General features: G+C 40.9%; 1 protein-coding gene across 2 annotated transcripts in view; it reads right to left on the reverse strand.

The window, feature by feature from the left end:
• Positions 1–20156, reverse strand: part of GPS1 (geranyl diphosphate synthase 1) — a 316841-nt gene that overhangs the window by 110226 nt on the left and 186459 nt on the right. For both annotated transcript variants that reach the window (XM_089377112.1, XM_089377113.1), the window contains exons 9-10: positions 18564–18696; positions 8722–8811 (exon numbers count right to left, since the gene is read on the reverse strand). In XM_089377112.1, the coding sequence (XP_089233238.1) occupies positions 8722–8811; positions 18564–18696 (223 nt within the window). The remainder of the gene's footprint in view (positions 1–8721; positions 8812–18563; positions 18697–20156) is intronic.

Genomic DNA, 20156 nt, shown 5'->3' on the forward strand with positions numbered 1-20156 from the left:
GTGTCAACCCCAAGAGGCCCTGCGTCAGCTCTGAGAGCCTTTGCGTCAGCCACGCTAGCCCCTCTGGTGCTCTACGCAACACTTGGCTGCCTCTGCGTGGCCCTGCATGAGCCCTTCCTGTACTGCGTCACCCTCCTTGGCTGCTGCGCTGCTCTCCCAACACAATCTTTGCCTTCTCTGTTCCTCTGTACTCAATGCCCCTCAATTGCTCTCCCAATCATTAATTCTATCTCTCTTAGCAAACCCTGCTCTAGAGAATAGAATGACTGATCATCTAGTGTAATCTCCAAGTCACCCTCAAGCCTCCTCTTATACTTTTCCTATTGACGATTCAACGGCCGAGATTAAGTCCCTAATCAATGCCTAAGATTAGATCTGGCTTGATCCATGTCTTTTGGACCACTCTAACATAGATTCATATTAATACTCATTAATATTTTATTTTCCCCAAGTTTAAACTTAGGGACTCCATTAAAAATATTAATTATATTAGATATCATTTTTGGGATTCAACTAATATTAATTATTTTAATATCTCCTAATCTGTTTAGAATCTACCCAAACTGTTTCTGGGTATTGGAGATCTCATGTGCCCCAACCTCTCCACCAAATTTTGTGGCTAGAGCACAACTGATGCTACCCCAAATCAACATTATCTAGAAATCCATGCCAAAAATCCAAGTCCAAACTTCAAACAAATCCATCCTCTATCTGCTCCCTCGTGTGGCTAATATAGAAGATAGATGATGATGAGTGAGTGATCAAATCAAGTGTCACGTCATCTGTTGATTTGGGGTAGCATCGGATTTGCTTTAGCCACGAAATTTGGTGGAGAGGTTGGGGCACACGAGGTCTCCAATACCCAGAAAGGGTTTGGGCAGATTCTAAACAGATCAAGACATATTAAAATAATTAATATTTTTAATGGAGTCCTTAAGCCTAAACTTAGGGAAAATAAAATATTAATGTGTATTAATATGAATCTGTGTTAGATTGGTCCAAAAGACATGGATCAAGCTAGATCTAATCTTAGCTGTTGATTAGGGATTTAATCTCGACCGTTGAGATGTCAACAGAAAAAAAAGTATAAGAGGAGGCTTGAGGGGCACTTGGAGAACACACTGAGGGAGGCTAGTCAATTCAATTTCTAGAGCGGGGTTCGCTGAGAAATTGAACCAGTGGTTTGGAGAGCAGTGAGGAGGCAGCAAGTACAGAACAGAGAGATGGGAGATTAGCACAGAAGAGGCAGACACAGAACCAGAGGAAGCCACGCAAAGGTAGCAGAGACTGTGCAGCGCCAGAAGGGCCTGCGTCATCCATGCAGATGCTGCAGGAGTGACGCAAAAGCCCAGAGAGGCTGCGCAGAGCCTCAGTAGGCTGACGCAGAGGGTTTCAGGCTGTAGCAGAGGTCAGTAGGGCCTACACTGGGTTTAGGAAAGTGTTGGAAGTTTGTCTATCTGTGGGTAAGCCAGTTTGGCACCCTGTTGTACAAGAAAATTGCTGAATAATAAAATCCTCCCTTGCTGCACCGATTTTCCCACATTAGGTTTTTCCGGGGACATTAGTCCAAAATAATTGTGTCAATGTGTGCATATTTTTGTTTCTGTATTACGATGTGATATCTGCAGCAGTATTTATTTTAATGTTTGTTGCAGTAATCTCATGAATAACTTATGATGAAATAAGTAGGAAAAGTAAATCAATTGCTGCAGCGATAGAATTTTCACATGGTATCAGAGCAAGTAATCAAAGATAGAAAGGGAAAATCAGTTATGGGTTGAGACCACGATGCAGAGGCATCCACCTCAGGGGACTCATGCAAATTTTCAGAAGATTGCACAAGAGAGAGAGAGAGATTTTGATTTCTCTATGTTGGCTTCCAGGTTGGAAGAAGAAGTGGCATGCATGACTAGTGCTACATCATCAGAAGTATGGTATATAGACAGTGGAGCCTCATGGCATATGACGGGAATCAGGGAGTGTTTCTCAAAATATCGAGAAGAGAAGATGAACTTTTAGATCACCATGGGGAACAAGGCAAAGTGTACTCCAGTAGGAAAGGGTACCATTGTTTTTCAAATAGAATCAAGAAAGCGGTTCCGTGCCACAAATGTGCTGCATGTGCCAGGATTGGGGATGAACTTACTTTCTGTGTCACAACTACAAGACAAGGGCTATGATGTCTACTTCATCAAGAAAAAGGTATACATCAAACAATCGAGCTGGAAAAAGAAAGTGCAGATCGAGATCAAAAGTAATCGGTTGTACAGGTTACAACTAGAATCCCCAATGGCACTAATAGGCAATCATGGGGACAAAGACTTGAACGAACTATGGCACAGAAGGATGGGTCACTTGCACCATGGAGCTCTAAGAATTCTCAGGAGCACTGTAACAGGAATTCCAGATCTGAGTACGGAACGAGATGATGTATGCACGGGATGCGCTCTAGGAAAGTATGCCAAGGCGGCATTTCCTAGGAGCAACCAGGGCCAAGAGTGTACTAGGATTGATACACTCAGATATCTATGGACCTATGTCCGTCAAAGCTCTCAGCGGCGCTGAGTATTTCCTTACCTTCATTGATGACCACTCGAGGAAAACTTGGATCTATTTTTTGAAAACCAAGGATGAGGTTTTTTGTCGATTCAAGGAGTTCAAGACTCTAGTGGAGAATCTGACAAGTAAGAAAATCAAAGTCTTGCGCTCAGATAATGGTGGAGAGTATGTTGATAAGGACTTCACTGATTATTGCGCTAAGGAGGGCATCAGAAGAGAGTGGACAGCTCCCTATAATCCGGAGCAGAATGGGGTGGCAGAAAGGAAAAACAAGACTATTGTAGAAGCAGCTAGTGCCATGTTGAATGATTAGGATATGCCAAAATTCCTGTGGGCAGAAGCATGCAACACAGTTGTCTCCGCTCAGAACAAGACTCCTCATCGAGCATTGGGCAAGATTACTCCAGAGAAAGTCTTCACTAGGAAGACACCCAAAGTTAGTCATTTCAGGATATTTGGGAGTTTGGCATATTGTCGCATACCCGAAGAAAAGAGGAAGAAGTTGGATCAGACTGCAGAAAAGGGATATCTGGCAGGATATAGCGAGAACGCTAAGGCATAAGGATCTATCTTCCAGGGAGCAGGAAGGTAGTAGTATGACAAGATGTAAAGTTCATGGAGGACAGAGCTTTCAGAAGGCTTTCAGGAGATCTCGCGAAATGCCTTCCAAGGAGCAGTTGAAAGAGGATTCGTTGGTCATGCCTCTTCAACCAACGGAACTGAAGAATCCTTCCTCAGATCATGAAGATTCTCAGGATGAGGAAGAGGAGCAAACAAAAGCACCTATTGGTAGAGGAAGAACCAGTAGGGAACTTCATCAGATTCTGCGTGATGCAGAGAACTTCATCGAAGAGCCAAGGAATAGTAAAAGGAAGCGAAAACAGCCATACAGGTATCAGGCGTTAGTAGCTCAGGATGGAGAGCCTGCCAACTTCAAAGAGGCAGCTCAGCATTACGTCTGGCTAGATGCGATGGTGGAGTATAACTCCATTATGGTAAACGATGTCTGGGAGGTGGTGTCAAGGCCTCAAGACAGATCTGTGGTAGGTTCAAGATGGATCTACAAGATCAAATATGTTGCGAACGGCAGTATTGAAAAATACAAGGCCAAGTTTGTGGCTAAGGGGTATGCTTAAAAGGAAGGGATTGACTATGAGGAAACCTTCGCCCTGGTAGCCAGGTATACATCTATTAGGACCGTGATGTCTCTTGCAGCCCAGATGGGATGGGAGATCCATCAGATGGATGTCAAGATGGCATTTCTGAACGAGGTAATAGAAGAAGAAGTATACATTGAACAACCAGAGAGCTTTGGAACTCATGAGAAGAAGTCTCATGTATGCAGACTAAAGAAATCCTTGTATGGGTTGAAGGAGGCACCAAGAACATGGTATGGTCAAATAGATGGCTACTTGCAAAAGATGGGGTTTGTCAAGAATAACGCGGATCTGAATCTCTACTATCTGGTCGTAGAGAGCAAGCCACTTATCTTAGTATTATATGTGGATGATCTCTTCCTAACAGGATCATCCAGACTCATTGAAGACTGCAAGAAGAATCTAGCCACAAAGTTCGATATGAAGGATCTGGGACGAATGCATTATTTTCTAGGGTTGGAAGTTTGGCAGTAGAAAGGAGAAATCTTCCTTGGGCAAGGAAGGTATGCTACAAAAATTTTGAAAAGGTTCGGGATGTGAAACTGTAGACCTATGGCTACACCAATGATCACCAATTGGAAGAAGATTGATGCATCAGAAGACAAGGATGTCGATCCCACCCTATATCGACAACTCATAGGGTCCTTGATGTATCTAGTCAATACCAAGCCAGATATTTGCTTCAAGCAAATATCGCAGCAAGCAGAATATATCGCAGCTCGTCTGAGGCAGAATATATCGCAGCAAGCACAGCTTCGTGTGAGGCCATATGGCTTAGAAAACTGCTGATAAACCTATTCAGAAGAAATATGGAGGCGACCAAGATCATGTGTGATAATCAGAGTTGCATCAAACTCTCTAAAAATCCAGTATTTCATGATAGGTCAAAGCATATTGATATCCGATGTCACTTTGTCAGAGATTGTGTCCAACATGGTGCTGTACAGTTGAGCTACACTCCTACAGGGGAACAAGTGGCAAATATCCTCACCAAGGCCCTTGGAAAGTCAAAATTTGACTACTTCAGGGAAAAGATGGGGACGGTAAAGAACCCCTTTCAGAAGTAGTGTGTTAACAACACAGATGCAAAGGGAGTTGCAGTGCAGATGCAGTGTTGGGAGAAAGGACCAACAGCAGCACAGATGCAGAGGAAGGTGCAGTGTGGATGCAGTGCTGGGAGAAAGGACCAGCAGCAGCACAAATGCAGAGGGAGTTGTCGTACAGATGCAGCAGTGGCAGTGCCAGAACCATGGGCAGCAGTACAGGACGTAGAGTGCAGAGGATGTTGGGCAGGAAGGCCTATCATGAGCACAGGTACCAATGTCGGATGATCAGAGTAATACTCAGTGACGAGTATTGCTAGAGCACAGTGCTTGCTAAGAGGGAGTGTTGATTTGGGGTAGCATCGGATGTGCTCTAGCCACGAAATTTAGTGGAGAGGTTGGGGCACATGAGATCTCCAATACCCAGAAAGGGTTTGGGCATATTCTAAACAGATCAGGAGATATTAAAATAAGTAATATTTTTAATGGAGTCCCTAAGTCTAAACTTAGGGAAAATAAAATATTAATGTGTATTAATATGAATCTGTGTTAGAATGGTCCAAAAGACATGGATCAAGCCAGATCTAATCTTAGCCGTTGATTAGGGACTTAATCTCGGCCGTTGAGATGTCAACAAAAAAAGTATAAGAGGAGGCTTGAGGGGCACTTGGAGAACACACTGAGGGAGACCAGTCAGTTCAATTTCTGGAGCAAGGTTTGCTGAGAAATTGAACCAGTGATCTGGAGGGCAGTGAGGAGGCAGCAAGTACGAAACAAAGAGATGGGAGATCAGCACAGAAGAGGCAGACGCAGAACCAGAGGAAGCCACGCAGAGACTGCAAAGCTAGAAGAGCATGCGTCATCCACACAGAGGCTGCAGGAGTGACGCAGAAGCCCAAAGAGGCTGTGGAGAGCCTCAGTAGGCTGACGCAGAGGGTTTCAGGCTGTAGCAGAGGTCAGTAGGGCCCACGCTAGGTTTAGGAAAGTGTTGGAAGTTTGTCTATCTATGGGTAAGCCAGTTTGGCACCTTGTTGTACAAGAAAATTGCTGAATAATAAAATCCTTCCTTGTTGCACCAGTTTTCCCACATTGGGTTTTTTCGGGGACATTAGTCCAAAATAACTATGTCAATGTGTGCATATTTTTGTTTCTGTATTACGATGTGATCTCTGCAGCAGTATTTATTTTAATGTTTGTTGAAGTAATCTCATGAATAACTTATGATGAAATAAGTAGGAATAGTAAATTAGTTGCTGCAGTGATAGAATTTTCATATCATCTATATATATACAAGTCAAATAGGTGCATTTACCCCAAGGGACACACCCTTTCATGGTGGGGGCGACTTGTCCCTTTTGAGCCTACATAAAACCCAAAAATAAAATTTATTTTATTTTAATTTCTATAATTCTTCTAGGCCGACTTAGGAGGCCTTTTGGCATTCAGGAATACCTCCCAATGCTACACAAAAATCAATAGAAATGACACCATATAATGTCTTAGATGAGCTCATTGATCCGATATAAAAGGAGAAAAGGATATGAAGTATGGAGATCGAAGACAAGGAAGTTAAGACTCAAGAATAACCAATGATTTTTCGTTTAACATTCTCCCTTTTCCATACTTGAGGACTGTATCTATATCTGAAAACCCCAATCTAAATATGAAGGCCATGAAAAGCCCTATAATCCAAGCAAGGCATAACCCTAAAATAATCCAAGAATAGGAACCTTGGGTTGATGGTTTGGTTCTTAACCATTCAATCCTAATCTGCATCCACAAAAGCACCTTGCTTAACCATAAATATCACACCCACATAACTAAGCTCCTCAAGAAAATCTCTTTACTGATGCATGTAAGGGAATCCACAAAAGCAACCCACAATGAAAAACAGATCTCATCCAGGGTGCTCAAACATAACAAAATCTACAGATCACTAAAGCAGCATGTTATACACTGGTAGACCTTCCTTCAAAGTGCTTTACATCTCTGAAAACAACCTCCAGCAAAGCACGGATTAATCCTATAATTTAGGCACTGAGGATGTAATATAAGAAGCTGATTAGAGAATGGAGAAGATCTCTAACTCACTGGCCTTAGAAGACTAAAATTAGCTAATGAGAAGTGCCCTTCTTATCAAGATATGAGAAGATAACACCTGCAGACGAGTCTAAGAATACCCACCGGCAAAGCATCCTTCCTAGAACTCCAATCTTGGTGAAAATACTTTTCATGCAGCACCTATATCAAACGCCAACAGGTGTTTTCCCATGTTGAAAATCAGACATCATAATCTCTGCCAACAGCATTCGAAAATTACTAAAACAAAGTGCCTCTGAATGGTGAAAAATTCAATTGAAAAATAAGCCAAGAATAGCTTACGGTAGGCACCTCCCTTGGGTGATTAATCCCTTAACAAAAGCAAAGCGAACTAGACTTAGTCAAAGAACCCCTAACTGATCTGAATTTAGCACAACAAATTAGATTGCTTGCTCTCCAAGGCATCTCTGAAATGGGCAATTATTAATCTTCAATGGTGCTGATCAATGTCCTCCATAACAATGCCTTTTTAAGGTAGAATTGGGTTTGAACGGGCATTGCATGTTCTGCAAACAGCCTCTGAATTAGGTTGAATCAATCCTCAAAGTGGAGCTCATAGCTCTACTTGATAACCTCACAAAGCGATAATACTTGCTGTTTTTAGGGGCTGTTCTGCAGGCTTATACCTTCTGAAATCAATATCAAATCATGCATATACCATTGGTGAACTGATGACAGCAATTTTCCAAGTAAAACTAGCAAGGAGGGTGCTTCTCGTCAAACCAAAATCAAGCCTGAACCTGATGACTTATCATTCAAGAAAGTACTGGTGCAAATGAAGGTATGGACTGATCAATCCTCTTCAAATTCTTAATAAAACCGGCAACGAAAGCACTGTCGTCAATGATAAAACAGCGATGCAACACCTGCACAAATCCGCTTAAAACACCATCGTTATCTTTTAGAAACAATGCAAATCCATGCTGCAAATGGTGAGTAAATCAGTCTCTATAACTTGCTCAGTATTAGCATAATTACTCTAAAGGCTGAAGATTACTCCTGATTTTAAGCAATTCACATCATTCAGATCAACTCTGACAATTTGCTGATAAGAAAGTGTGATAAAGTGCACCAGTGCTGATCATAACAGCACCTTACTCAAGTTAAATCAGTCCTCGACAACTTTAATGATGTTGTCTATAGAAGGTACAACTATCACACTTGGTTGCTGGCTGAACAACCATTTATACCTTGCTAAGCAGGCAACCTCCCAAAACAAATATGCTTTGTCATACATGTGCAGTGAAGAAATATGAAATGATGATCGTCACGAAACGATATTGGCTACCACTCTGATTAGATCATCCTGTGATTTCTAGTTGAAGCACTTGAAGTTTCTCATAAATCACAAACCTGAGAAGCAGACACTTTTTAACATGGTTGATACTAGGCTTCCACAAAGTGAAAGCTTGACTTCTCGACAACATAGATTTGCCTAAGTTGCAAATCTCAGTGTTAACACAGTTATTACTTGTGAAAATGAAAATTCAAGATAACAAATCATTAAGTAATTGATAAGTAGCAAGATGGTGAATGCAATAGAGAGTGCATATTTATACAGTTGACTGAGGGATGCAACCTTACATAAAGTTATAATATTTAACATAAAATATAATTTTAATATATGGCATATTATAGAATCTACTCAAAAAAAGGTCTTACAGAAAGTTGTATTTCACAACCCTTTTATCTCCTACCTACCTCCAGTAGAGAGAGATAGAAAGAGACCTGAAATATGTCAGAAAGAGACTACTTGCCAAGTGAAAAGGGCATGAATTCAGCATGCCATGTAACTAGCAAGCATGTATGGATATATATGTGTTTGTAGTGTGTGACAGAAAGGCGGGGGGAGAGAGAAAGACCTGGCGTATGTCAGAAAGAGGCCCTTTGCCAAGTGAAGCTGTTGTGCCAGTAAAGTCAAGTACATCATCAACTAGCTGATATGCTAATCCCTGCCAAACAATATTAAATCAAATTTTCCAGGTGCACCAGGATCCACACATAAGCTAAAATCTCCAGAAATAAAAGCAAGCTATTGCTACCTCCTAGGACAATATAATATACGAAGTAATGACTATAAACTTAACAAAAATATCTATTGAGAAAATTATCACTGGAAAACATTGCCAACTAACAAATAATTTCTTGACATGGTGCAAAATAAAAGTATACTAGACTGAAATGAACAACTCTGAGATGATCAAATAAATGATTGGTGATCCTATGTTTCATGGATAAAAACAAAATTTATTTTCCAGAAAGGAAAACTTGAATTGCTTAAACAAAATGAAACATGTATGCAACAAGCTAGTCACTACAAAAAGCAATGGGAATGATGGGTTTATGCAAAAAAAGGTGTGAAAGTATTGGTTGCAAGGGAATTTTGTTTTCTTTAGCTTTAATCTCCACTCTTCATTTCACTTCACAATTGGCAGTAATCTCATTGATCATTGTCATATAATACTAGTTTTCAAAGCAAGCTAGTAGGATGCCAACAAGTATTCAATGATTAATAGGTCTTCCAGTATATTTTTGTTACTTTATCTTTCCATCATGTGTTCTAGTCAATGTTTTAAAAACTGGAACTGGTGACCGGACCGGTCCACCTAATGAACCGGTTTCAAACCGGAACCAGTCGAACCGAGACTGGTTAGGTCTAAACAAACCGGTTTTAGAAAAATACATTAAATAATTAATTTTTAATGAAACAAAACTATTTTTAAGATTCAAAACCATGATTCCAAGCCAATAGAGACAAAATATGCAAAGTTTGCTCATTTATATACCATGTAAGGGTGAATATATCGAAATGGCACCGAGTGCAATACATATCATCAACAAAATAGTAAAATACATAAGTAATGAGGCTCTAAATGGCCTATAAAGTCCAAAAACAATGCTGCAAGCTATGAGGCCATTGGCCTACTACAAGTCTACAGTGTACACATGATCAATCATCAAGTTCATCACCACTACTAGACACAGGATCATCATCAGGAGCTACATGGACATGATCTGATTCAGAGTCTGAGGATGCCTCAGCCTAATCTGCAACCTCAGTAGCAATGCCACCAATAACAATAGAAGTGAACCTAATGGAAGCATGAGTTTGTCGACCTGCACGACTAGTGCCTTCCATTGGTTCTTTGCCTTTCCTTGATGCCGCTACTGATCCTGGTTCCGATGCCGCCACAAAATCTACTTCATCCCCGCTAATGCCATGTCGATATCAAAATCAAAATCAAACACAGGATCTTCAATCTCCTCCACCCATTCTAATGTTGGATCAATATCGTCCAACACAATGGGATCTAGATCAGGTGTTTTGTTCATCATTTGGTTCCTCCTTAGTCAAAGGTTGTATTGCATAACGAAAACAAGATCATTTAACCGTTTTGTTCCAAACGGTTTCTCTTCTTCGTGTGTATGCGCTCAAAAACAGACCAATTGCGCTCACACCTTGAAGCACTGCAAGTTTGGTTGAGGACTCTAATTGCAAACCTTTGCAATTGAGGACACTGGCCACCAAATGACTCCCACCAATGTGTTGCAAAGAAAAAGACATTAACTAGTAACTTAGTTTATAATTTGAATTGTAAATTTGTAAGCAATTTTAACTTGAAAAGAAAAACAAATTGGAAATTGGAATTGCTTACTTGGTTGATCCACATCTCTTGCCATCTTTGCCAAGTTTTTGCCAAAGGTACCACCTGCCATATTGAAAACAGTAAGTTGTCTATGTATTTCCAACTGGTCTGCATGGGTAGGGACCATGCCCTCCAAGCAATCAACCAATCCAACTTTGACCTCCCCATCCTGCAGATCTCCTAGCCAATCTTTATAATGATATTTTGGGTTCAAAAAATACCCAGCTGCATGTATAGGACGATGGAGTTGATTGTTCCATCTGTTATCAATGATCTCCCATATACGACCATATTTAGCTAACTTGTCCTTGTAAGTTGCCCGTATCTACTCCTTTGCCCGATCCATAGCCTCATAAATGTAGCCCATGGCCAATATTTCCCCATCCACCATCCTTAGCACCTTAACAAGGGGCTCGGTAATTTTCACAAGCTCTACAGACCTTTTCCAAAAATAATTGTCAAACACTTTCTTTTTGGTGTCTTTTCCATCTTGTCTACAAGCCCACCGAGATTCAGTCCATTCATCAGAAGAAAACATTTTATGCAGGATTTTATGTTGACCATTGAGACATTGCAACGTGAGGAAGTGAGTTGCAAATCTCGTAATTGCAGGCCTATCAAGCTCTTTGCCCCCAGTGTTTTAAATTTTTCCTCATTAGGTTCAATACCCATGAGTGGTTGTAAATGTATTTTGTAATGCACTTGGCATGCTCTATAGTGTTTTTTACCCACTCCACTTTGCCTATGTCCGAGAGCATGAGGTCTATGCAATGTGCAGCACATGGAGTCCAAAATATGGTCCTATATTTGGACTCAAGCATCTTTCCAGCAAGAACATAGTTTGAGGCATTATTGGTGATGACCTGCACAACATTCTGCTCCCCAACTTCCTGAATAATGTCATCCAAAAGCTCAAATAGAAGGGCTGCATCCTTCACCTTATCAGATGCATCAACTGATCTCAAAAACATGGTTCCTTGAGGGCAAGAAATAAGGAAATTAATGATAGTGTGGTTATTTCCATCGGTCCATCCATCTGACATGATGGAACAACTTGTTTTAAGCCATGAATCTTTATACTCAGCCAAATACTCATCAATTGAAGATATCTCTTTTTGCAAAAGAGCTCGCCTAAAGTCATGCATATTAGGGCCTTTGAAGCCCTTTCCTGCAGCTATAACAAAGTCCCACATAGCTTGGTAATAAGGTGAGCGAGCGGCATTAAATGGGATATCTGAATCATACCACCATCTATCAATGTATTGATGAGAAGTTTCTTTGCATTGTTTTTTACAATGTTGATCCAAAGTGGGTTGACGACTTGGCTGGGAGGAAGTGGGATTAGAAGAGGCAATGTTGGCAGAAGATGAGAAATAACTTTTCATGTGTTTTTGGAGGGAAAGCACCCTTAGTTTCCCTCCAAAACCCCTAAAACAGAGTCAAAAAGTCGTTTTTGGGCTCACAGTAGGCGTGCCTCCTAACCAGCGGGTTTAGGACGGAACCGGCTAGTTTGATACAAACCGGTCGGTTTTGTCCTAAACCGGCCGATTAGGACCGATTAGCTGCAAAATTTGGCAAAGTCACCCCTCTGACCGGGTTTTTTGGCCGGTTTCAACCGGTGGGCCTGCTAACCGGCCGGTTACACTGGTAACCGGTTAGCTAGGCCGGTTCTGAATACTATGATCCATACTAGGGCCATAGGCTTGAATATTAGGCTTCCCCACTCATATTTTCTTGTTTCCAATCTTTAATAGCTCCCTCTATCGTTGTTGAATTAGCAGGGAACGAAAATTTTATAGGGAGCGCGCTTCGGGAGCGAATTCGATTGGGGGGCAGGGGACAGAGGCCTCTCCCCTATAGCCTTGGTTAGGGGCTGCATGGCTGGCTAGCTAGATGATAAGAATGGGAGAAATTTTTTACCCATTTTGGTGGCTAACAAAGTTAACATGGGGGTTATATCGGGCTTGTTACCGCTCAAACTAATAGCGGTCCTAGGAAGGGATCTTATAGAGCAACTACTAGGTCAAGGGGCAACAATGGAGCGATAGCCCACTGTCACCTGAGCTAAGGCTCCTTGCTCTTTACGGACTTCACCAATGGGAAGAGTCTCGGTATGAAAGGAATCACAAGGATGAATGGATCAATGAATGGATGGAGAGTGATTCCTAGGGCCTATTCACAAGAGAGACTCAATTATATGGCTTACTTGCTTAAGAAACAAAGTGATGGGCTCTCTAGGAAGGGCTAAGAGGACTTAAGCCTAGACTTGAGTAATATCCCTTGTCAAGAAGCATCCTAGATTCAAGAATCCTAGTTGAATTTGAGTTATCAAGTTGTGGGACCACAGAGAGCCAGACCGGACCCAAGTTGGGTCAAGTATGTGGAGTTGATCAACACTAGAAGGGCTCGGCCTATTTTGGGAGGAGAATAGGGTCAAAGGACAAATTTTATTTTGGAATACAAATGCAATGACCCAAGTGAGGACACTAACCCAAATTAACCTAGGGGGAGAGATAATCTTGTGGTTAGGGCTTGTTATATCTCGAGATTCCATTGTCATATTTGCTTCAAACTTGGAGGACCTCTTGAGAACACCTGAGTGCAGTAGTGGACCAATTTTCAAGGTGTTTAGATGGTACAAAAGATTTTACTTGATGCCCTAGGTGACCCTCTAGGGTTAGGCCTAGAATTGGGGAGTGAACAAAAGAGAGATAAATTTGACCACCAAGAACATGTGGGAAACAATGCCTTGCTTAGGGGGCTTAATGGAGTCAAGATACACCTAGATCAAGGAATTTCGTGAGCTAAGGAGACCTAATTAGCCTTCGCTAGCCTACTCAAAGGCAGCAACTAGGTAATTAGAGATTTATACTTCAATTTGCCAAAGAGATAAAGTTTCGAGGTCTTTCAACCTAAGAGGTGCCTCTAGGAACATTCACCCAATCCCTCAACAGCAACACATGCATTAAATCACTTATTCAAAAGTCCCAAAAGAATTTTGCATTGTTGAAGAAAATGTAATTAGGTTCGTTATTTACAAATGTAATTTTGATCTTCGTACTTGCCAAGAAAAAGAAAATATTATTTTTGTAAATAATGACAATGAGTTTCCTACTCATTCCTTAGGTCTAGGAAAGTCAAATAGTCAAAGACATGTGTAAAGAGCTCTTCTCGAGCATATATGTAAATGAGTCTACCTAGTGACTAGTTTAGCCTTCCAAGACCAAGCACAATCCTCCAAGATGAGCACAAAAAGAATTTTGCAAGCAAAGTGAGGCAAAAGACAGTCATGTCGGCCTAAAAGAATTAAATCCACTCATGTCGGCTCAAAGAAATAGACGCAACACTTCATGGATACACGTCAGCTTAATACAAGGGACTAACCACTATATATACCCATTTGGGGTCAGCGTAAAAGTACAGGACTTCGGATAACTAAAACTCAGATTCCTCTGAAATCTCGTGAACACAAAATGTGGATTCTCTAACATTTTCGCATACATTTATGTAACTTCTGGATGGACATAGTGAGATATATTTTCGGACATCCCTGAAACTACGCAAGAAACCACAATGTAACCTTCTTTGTGGTAACACTCTTGACAGTCACAAATTAAGCATCGTTGTCATAAGGATATCTCTGTCTCGGCATACTTCCAGAAATAGTCATGATCTCGGTGGTGAATTAATGATATAGATCTCAATACAACGCAGTCTCAGTCTTTGCAACTGTGTAACGATGATCTCCAAACAATACAGCTTGGTAAACGCAGTCACAATATCGAATAATGAGGATCTTGATGATTACATAATGACACTGCCTTTGTATACATATCTCAGCATACACTCTGAGATGATCTCAGTAAGAAGCAGCAATGATCTAAGTAAAAGGGAATCTATGGTGAAGAAGTAGTAATCTCATTGCTATAATGAATATCTTAGTGAAGGTACAGTAATGATGACCACGATGAAACAGCAGTGATGATGATGATCTCAGTAGTAATAAAGAAGAGGATCGGTGTCTTGGTCTTAGAGTGGCTCAGCATGTCAAAAGTCCTGGCCTTGGTGTTTATCAATCAAAATCTCTATAAGAAGAATTTTGTGTGGGTTTTCCTCTCCAAGAGGGAGAGGTTTTGGCCCTGGCAAAAAGCCATCGTCGTGTGTTCTTGTCTCTTTGTTTTTGTAACTATTTGATGAACATAAAGAAGACACGCTCTAATAAAAACAAGTAAAGATTGTGTTAAAAAGATAAACTAAAATACCTCACAAGTAGTTATCAAGTCAAAAGAATCTCATTAACTCTCACTGCCCGTGATTCTTCAACATGCATCACATTAACCCATACAAGAATAATGATAACAATATACATGCATTTGACAAGTAAGATAACAAGAATAGCATTAAAAGTTCACATACATGAGAGAAGGAGTATATCCATTCATCAACTTTGCATTAGAAAGAAGCTCCAAAGACAATAGCAAAAATCCAAACATCATAGTGCATTCAAAAATGCTAAAAAGTTTACTCCAACAGAAAGTGTGAAAATCTCTCAAGAGATACTAATCCAATCCAAGTGATGATGAGAGTTCAAAATGAGCCTCTGTCATATTTATACAACTCTAAAGGGGATTCGATTTGCCTAATTGGCCTAATTTAGCCCCAAATAATAAAATAATACATAATAATGACATGACTTGGTGACAAGCCCACCAAGATAGCTCAATAATACAGAGAACAGCCTCTCAAGAGGGCAGCATAATAATTATTATGAGTCGTTGGGCCATTGAGAAGACCTAATGAAGTGCAAAGCGTGCGATGGTGAGGGAATGGACTCCAATCATAGTGGACAAGGGGTTGGCCCCTTGTTTCCCAAGCAAGTCACATGTGGTGCTCGCAAGTGGGTGTGGGAGCACAAGGATATCCTCATGGATCTCCAAGTGGATCGATGATGCTTGTAAACTACCTATAAAGGCTAGGATGATGACATAAGCCCCCCTTTTGTCTCTTGCAATGAGACACATCCCCATCTGGACCCTGGAACATCTTCCATGTGTATGGTACATGTGTGGAGCTGGTTGGGCATGGTGGACCAGGTGCATCATCCATGAGCAATCACTGAGTGGAGCTGGGGATACAGGAAATACTCTCTGCTATGGTGGAGGCCCATCGCTCTCAACACGCACCCTACAAGTGCCAATGTGGCCCTCTAGAGGGCTTGGACCCCGTATAGGGAGACCAAACCCCAAATTTGAGACCCACCTGCAATCCTGCATAAGATCCAATGTGTCCCCTTGCCCTCCAATACAACAAATCATTAGAATAATCAAGTAAAAAAGTTTACAAATCGTGGAATCAATGGGGCACTTCATGGGGGCATGGCCTTCCATAGTGGGCTTTGGCATGTAAAAGTGTCTCCAAGCTTAATAAGGGGGTTAACCAAGGACCTTATTAGGTGGTTTCAGCCTTTAAAATGGGTGACATGTTCATGGTACATCTATCAGGTGGTAGGTGGTATGTGATATAGTGATGGAATGGAGTGGGGACCAGGGGAATGCTCAAGGCCACATGTCATGGTACAAGGGTAGCTATGATGAGGGAAGCCCACACTTGGGTGTATGAGTGTAGGAGGGAGCAAATCGTGGTACATGAGTTACCCCAACCTTTGTTTTTCCACCCTTCTTCATATGCATTTTGCATTTGACTGATTTTTCTTCATAATTGCTCGGGGTTCCAGGGGATGAGAGTATGATGTGTAGAATATAGCAGCAGATACCCCCCTTTAAGGTGGGGCAGCTCATTTCCCACCAGGGGTTGGGACAATCATGGGTTCCTTAATGCGGAGGGGGCTCATCTAGGGCCCTTATGAACTAGGGTGATGAACATGAATGAGGGGTAGAGCTCATTTTGGCTTTTTCCCACGCGCTGAATTTGTATGTCCCAGCCATCTTTTGCATTTTGTGGTACATTTCCTATTGTAAGTGACCAAATTATGTTTTTTCTTTTCTTTTTAGTTGCATCGACCTTCGGGCATCATTCCAAACCCTACCCAAGGTGTGGACAAGGGGAGGGGGAGGCTAACCCTATGTGGACCTAGTGGACACATGTGGACCCAAATGGGAAAAATGATGAATGAGGTTAGAATGAGCGGAAGAGAGTGATGTATATGGTGTCGGAAAGTGGGACCATGCAACCGAAATCAGGATTTCCCATGTAGTGCCAACCCTAAAGATAACGGTCAGTAAAGGAAATCCCACAGGACTAGGATACAAGGGTAACCACCAAATCAAGCGGAGGAGACAAGAGTACAGACCTAACCCACTCTTTTCGCCAAAAACCCCCATCAATTCATGCCCAAAAGTGTCCACAGTAAGTAAGGAAAATTACTCAACTATACCAAAGAAAAGCCATACCTTCGGGGTCGAGAGGCCCACCTTCAAACATACGATCATAACAAATGGGCGAGGGACCACATGGATGGCTCAGGTGGCAGAGATAATGGCGCGTCAAGCTATTTGGTCATTGTAAGGAGCTACTGACTGTCAGCTAAGAACCATCTCGGAGAAAAATTTCTCTATGCATGCTACCCACAGGTAGTGGGTAACAAGGCTTAACATGTGATTTAGCATGAGACTTGCTTCCCAACCCCAACTAGAGAAGTGATACACGTCTCTCTCTCTTTGATTTATCATAAGTGTTTGCATTAGCATTTCAAATGAAGGTGCATCTTTTCGACACTAATCAAACATGTTTGTTATGGCACCAAAGTTTAGGGGATTTGATTCCTCTCCCATGGGCCATTATGCAAGTCAATTCTAGTGTGCATCCTTTACACCTAGACAGATTTTTTAGGCTTGTCTTTTTTATTCACAAGATTTGCACCTTGGTGGGTCTCGACTCTCAACCACTAGACATATATACCCTTATTTAACCCTTGCGGGTTGAGTTAGATGACTACCTTTCATTGGTGAGTGGGATATGTAAGTTCTGCCATCTTCAGCAGATAGCTACTGAGCAGTGCCTTCAGATGTCCCGTATATTATAAGATCCTGGCAAAGATATAACTGCCTGTTCCATGATTCTAGAGGATCCCTTAAGACTTTTTACTATCTCAATTGAAGACATATAGCTTTTATACATAGGAGAAATGATCACTCAGAAATGGATAATTTGTAAACCCTTTCTCGTCTTCACACCACTAGGCTCATTACCTCTTTTTTCCGATCTATCTCAGTGAGTAGAGGCACTAAGTGCTGTGCAGACTTCCAGGAGATGGAAATGGATCTTATGAAGCCATGCCCCACTGAACTAGTAGACTTCCAATACATAATAACCTTACCTGTTTTATCTTAAATACCAAGCCTATTTCAGTCTTTCGTGCACATCAATATAATTCCATTCCATTTTATTTCTGGTTTCTGAACCCAGAGCATATTATCACTTTGCCTCCAATGCCTGATATACTTTCATAGCATCCATTATAGAAATAGGCTTTGAGTAAGTTACTTCCAAATTCCAATACATAACAAACCTCAATTTTTTTATCTTAAATATCATCGGCCTATTTCAGTCTTTCGTGGACATTAATATAATTTCATTCCATTTTATTTCTGGTTTCTGAACTCAGATCATATTATCACTTTGCCTCCAAAGCCTGATATGCTTTCATAGAATCCATTATAGCAACGGTCTTTGAGTAAGTTCCAATCAAACGAAATAAATATCGCAACCCAGAGACAACGACGGTAAGAGAAAAAGAATGATCTTACTTCATAAAAATGCTGGGGACAAAAAAAAAACTGCAAAAGATGCACCCTCCTTTGGGGGATTTTTGAAACATGCTCTGAGATTATGTTCTATGGGGAAAACTGACTTGCTTAGAGTCCATTAAAATTCTATTTTATATTGCAGGTGTTCAGCTGCACACTGACCCAGATTGAATATCAAATGAGCACAATTAGCAAATATAACATATAAGACATTCAAACAACAGTTGCAAATTTAACAGTGGATATACTGGAAAATATCTCATGTCATATTTAGTGGGACTCGATAAGTACCAAATTTCTTCCATAATCATAGGCAAGCATGCAAACTTCTGCTGGCTGACCGGCAATAAGAGCAATGGCCTTGCAACTGTTAGCCATCAATGATGCTGTTTTGTAAAAAGTCTTCTGCATATAATATTCCATGCTGCATATTCAAATAAAATAATATTATTAAGTTCAAAAGCACCTTTGAACTTTACTAACTTAACTATTTTTGCCTTCAAGCAAACACATCCAAATGTTCTATATTTGATTCCAAAAGACAGGATATAATTCTCATGTACAGATTGTAAAGAGGGAAACTAACTGTATCACAATAATTTTGTCATTTATGTATCAAATATTTCACAAATCACTTACAATGCCAGATTCAGTGGCTTATTCAGACAAAACCTAAGATTTATTTAATAATAATATATTTAACATAGAGGGTTATAAGTTCTGTTAACAAATCTGTTGACATACCTTCTCGAGTACACTTCAAGAGATCTGAGGATATTCTGGTATCAGTATATTACCATATCTTCAAACATAAAACATTAAAGAAAAATTCAAAATACACCATAAAAAGTTATGCACTTTACTTTAAATCAAGTGACATAACTAGTGCTATTATCATTTATCATCCACTAATTTTCCAAGTGTGACAAAGACTAAAGTTGATATATTTTATTTGATACTGTTTTACAAGATAAGGAATAAAATTAGTACATTCCATGATGAAGACAGATAATCCCTATCATGTCAGTATTTTTTTGTACTGTTGTAAGGCTCAGCAGAGACTTGTGAGTCATGCCAAGTCTTCCCAAGCTGACTCCAAAATGAGTAACTGCCTAGAAACTTTCCTGACATGTGAATCTTGGCAGACTCTCCTGGAATATCATCAAATACTAGTAAAAACTTTCTTAAGCATCAACCGAGGGTATCAAGAGGAAGCGAAAACCTTTGCTTCGCGCACGCAGCAGCCCCTAGTGCGATCTGAGTACTCCCTCCATCGCCTCCTCCACCAAATATTCTTGCGTTCAGGAAGCTGATCGGCGATAGTAGTAAATGCCCAGCAAGGGAAACTCAGCGCAATTTTGTAAAGAAACTTGACAGCATCCCCACAGTCGCCCTGCCTGTTGAAGATTCTTGCAGATCTGCTTTGAACTTAGCTGAAAGAGGGCTCATCGATCAATTTACAGGGCTATGGCCTTCCCCCAAGGCTGTCGAGGCGTGGGTACAGAGGAACTAGCGACCACTAGTAAAGGAAGGCATCGGAAGCTTCCTAGTTGGTAAGGGCTTTTTTGTCTTTGTTTTTGATTCAGTAGAAGACAGAAATCTCATCTTTAGGAATGGACCATATTTCATGGGACCTCAGGGTCTGTATCTAAACTCATGGTCACCAGATTCCGATCCGACACAAGATGTGCCGTCAGCAGTTCCAGCATGGGTGTGCCTCCCTCATCTTACACTGCACTGCTGGAACCCGAAGTCACTAGAAACGATTGGTAACACCCTGGGAAAATACATAGATAGAACAAAGAGAAGGGATAAGTATTCATGTGCAAGAATATGTGTCGAAGTCGACTTGGAAATAGGGTTGCTTGAAGCCATAGAGTTAAC

This window comes from Pinus tabuliformis, chromosome J (genome assembly GCF_031772625.1).
Source record: "Pinus tabuliformis cultivar Carrire ecotype Pingquan chromosome J, CPIR1, whole genome shotgun sequence".
Lineage (NCBI taxonomy): Eukaryota > Viridiplantae > Streptophyta > Pinopsida > Pinales > Pinaceae > Pinus > Pinus tabuliformis.